The 2,978-nt window shown below is 42.9% G+C and overlaps 1 protein-coding gene across 1 annotated transcript in view; it reads right to left on the bottom strand.

Annotated features, from left to right (window-relative positions):
- LOC103477510 (disintegrin and metalloproteinase domain-containing protein 15-like) overlaps positions 1 to 2,978 on the bottom strand; it is a 33,370-nt gene that overhangs the window by 1,219 nt on the left and 29,173 nt on the right. The window contains exons 17-20 of the mRNA XM_017309307.1: positions 2,754 to 2,822; positions 1,436 to 1,504; positions 748 to 807; positions 394 to 542 (exon numbers count right to left, since the gene is read on the bottom strand). Coding sequence (XP_017164796.1) covers positions 394 to 542; positions 748 to 807; positions 1,436 to 1,504; positions 2,754 to 2,822 — 347 coding nt within the window. The remainder of the gene's footprint in view (positions 1 to 393; positions 543 to 747; positions 808 to 1,435; positions 1,505 to 2,753; positions 2,823 to 2,978) is intronic.

Below are 2,978 nucleotides of genomic sequence, written 5' to 3'. Positions count from 1 at the left end.
GTAGTTTGGCATTAGCTTCTGCTAATTTATTTAGTAGTTTAGCGTTAGCTTCTGCTAATTTATTTAGTAGTTTGGCGTTAGCTTCTACTAATTTATTTAGTAGTTTAGCATTAGCTTCTGCTAATTTAATAGTTTGGCATTAGCTTCTGCTAATTTATTTGGTAGTTTGGCGTTAGCTTCTGCCAATTTATTTGGTAGTTTGGCATTAGCTTCTGCTAATTTATTTGGTAGTTTAGCGTTAGCTTCTGCTAATTTATTTGGTAGTTTGGCATTAGCTTCTGTTAATTTATTTAGTAGTTTAGCGTTAGCTTCTGCTAATTTATTTAGTAGTTTGGTATTAGCTTCTGCTAATTTATTAAGCTGGATGATGATGTCCAGGTGGATTATGGGTACCTGTGAGAACCGGCTGCAGGCGCCACAGCGTCCTGCGCAGCCGGCTTGGTGCTGGCGGCGTAGCTGCTCTCTAATTGGTGGAAAGGCTGAGTGGGCGGAGCCGGTGGGCGGGGCTTCTTGGGTACGATGGGCTTTAGTGGAACAGAAACCTGAAGACAGGAAGAAGTTTGAGACCGGATCAGAAAAACGTTCGTAAAGCAGATGATTAACTGTTGATTGGTTCACTAAGTACTAGAGCTGTTGCCATGGCAACTACATCTCATTCGAATCCATCAATCAGCAGACATGAACCTCTAGTCTACCATGATCACATGTTCCAGTCCGGCCAATCAGACCAACAGCTGAGCGGCGTACCTGTGCAGGTGGGTCAGGGGGGAGGGGCTTGTTGGGCGGGGCCGGTCGGCTCGCCGGCGGCTGGACGGTTAGTGAGGAGGAAGAGGAGAAGAGTGAAGATGAAGATGGGAAGGCCGCATGCAGACAGGACCGGGTCGGTCCAGAGCGGTTACCATAGCAACAGAGACTGGTTGTTATAATAAATAATACATTTAGTCAGTTTTACTTATTGTTTGACTTTGAATAATTTTTTACTTTTTCTCTGTGTCTGCATTTTATTTCCAGCCGGGTGAAAATAAAGAAATAAAAAGTTTACGTAATGTTTTGGAAAAAAGTAAAAAATTAAAACAAAAAGTAAATTTGACTGATCTGTATATAGATCAGAAAACAGAAAATAAATCAATACTTGTGTGTTTATTCTGTATTTTTGTTTTTCTTGCTATTGAAAGACTTTAAATAAACTTTTTTTCTAAGTGCATTTTGTTTCCAGTCATGTTAAAATAAATCAAAAACAAATGAATAAATGAATTAATGCTAATATGTTTTAGAAAAATGGGAAAAAGAAAAGAGTAAATTAATTAAATGGAGAACTCTGTAAACAGATGTAAACATGTGACGTCATAATAATATTAGTAACATTAGTTTGAAAGCGTCCAGCAGCCTGGATGTAAAGCAACGGGTCAGATGGGTAGACCGCAGGTGAGCGTACCTGGTTGCCGGGGGCGACAGGGTCGGGGGGCAGAGGCTTGGTGGGGGCAGCTGGTCTCGCTTTAACCAGCTGAAGCAGCAGAAATGAAAGCAAGAAGAAGAGCAGGTCAAAGGTCAGGAGGAGGAAGGTAACGGAGCAGTTGCCCTCTCACAGACACAGAGTTTATTTCTAGATCCATTCAGTGAAAATCTATTTAAAGGTTCTGGATTCTGCAAAGTTCCTGAACTGATTGAGTCCTGAGCATCGACTGCATCAGAGAGCTGAGCCGCAGACACAAACTGATTCAGTAAACTGATTCAGTAAAGTGATTCAGTAAAGTGACTGATTCAGTAAACTGATTCAGTAAAGTGACTGATTCAGTAAAGTGACTGATTCAGTAAAGTGATTCAGTAAAGTGATTCAGTAAAGTGATTCAGTAAACTGACTGATTCAGTAAAGTGATTCAGTAAACAAATTGCAACAGGAAACTGGACTTCTTCTCTTGATTCTTTATAAACGCTGCCGTGGTTTAACCTTTCTAACGCCGACTACAGCTCTGACTCAGGGGCCCGGTACTTTAAAGAACTTTATTGACCCATTAGTGACCATAACGACCCCATTAATGACCCCGTGGTGACCTTAGTGGTCCCATTATTGACCCTCATGACCTCAGTAGGTCTAATTGACCCATTTGTGAAATCATTGCCCCAGTGGTTCCTGTAGGGCTAACGTCTGTTAGCCTTCCATGCTAACCCCATTAGCAGCACCGACGTCCCATCAGTGACCTCACCGGCCCCATCGGTGTGATTGTTCTGACTGCAGCTAATGAACCTTTTATTTCTCGTCATGTTCAGAACGGTAGAAACTTTTTGGATGAAACACGAAGAACCAAGAGTCAAAGTTCAGTTCCTTCTGCTGCAGAAATGAACGGATTCATTCGTTAAAATCAAACTGTTTTTAACCCCTCACACATTTCTTCAAACCTTCCGATCATGAAATTAATGTTCGGACAAAAATAACCTGATTAAACACAAAAACATCCAAACCAACCAAAGTGTCTCACATCTATTCCAGTTTCTAAGCAAACAAGATGAAACGTTTGAGCCGCCAAATGTTTTATAGCAACTAATATTCTGCTTTTCTCAAGTGAAATGATAAAAACCTGTTTCAGCTGCTGAACGTTGATATGGAAAAGTAGACATTTTCCCATAATCTCATAAACAATCCCACATGAAGACAACACAGACGTCTGGACCGAGACGACAAGCCACAGACTACAGAGCAGCAGCTGAGATGCAGCGGGAGCCACAGACACACCGAACGGCCAGGTGTTGGTTACCTGCTGCGGGGGTGTTAGGGCRGGGTCAGGGGGGAGGGGCTTAGTGGGAGGAGCAGGCCTGTCATGAACCTGATTGGAGAGAAAACAGGAAGCAGAGGCAGACAGCAGCAGCAGCGTTAATAAAAGAGGTAGGGAAGCGGACGCCGCTTCGCCGGTTCACTTCCTCCCACGAGCCTCAAATCCGACCAATCGGAAGAGGAGGAGCCTCAAATCCGACCAATCGGA

This window comes from Poecilia reticulata, linkage group LG16 (genome assembly GCF_000633615.1).
Source record: "Poecilia reticulata strain Guanapo linkage group LG16, Guppy_female_1.0+MT, whole genome shotgun sequence".
NCBI lineage: Eukaryota > Metazoa > Chordata > Actinopteri > Cyprinodontiformes > Poeciliidae > Poecilia > Poecilia reticulata.
Note: the sequence above shows the minus strand (reverse complement) of the source record. Positions and strands in the feature narration are given on the sequence as shown.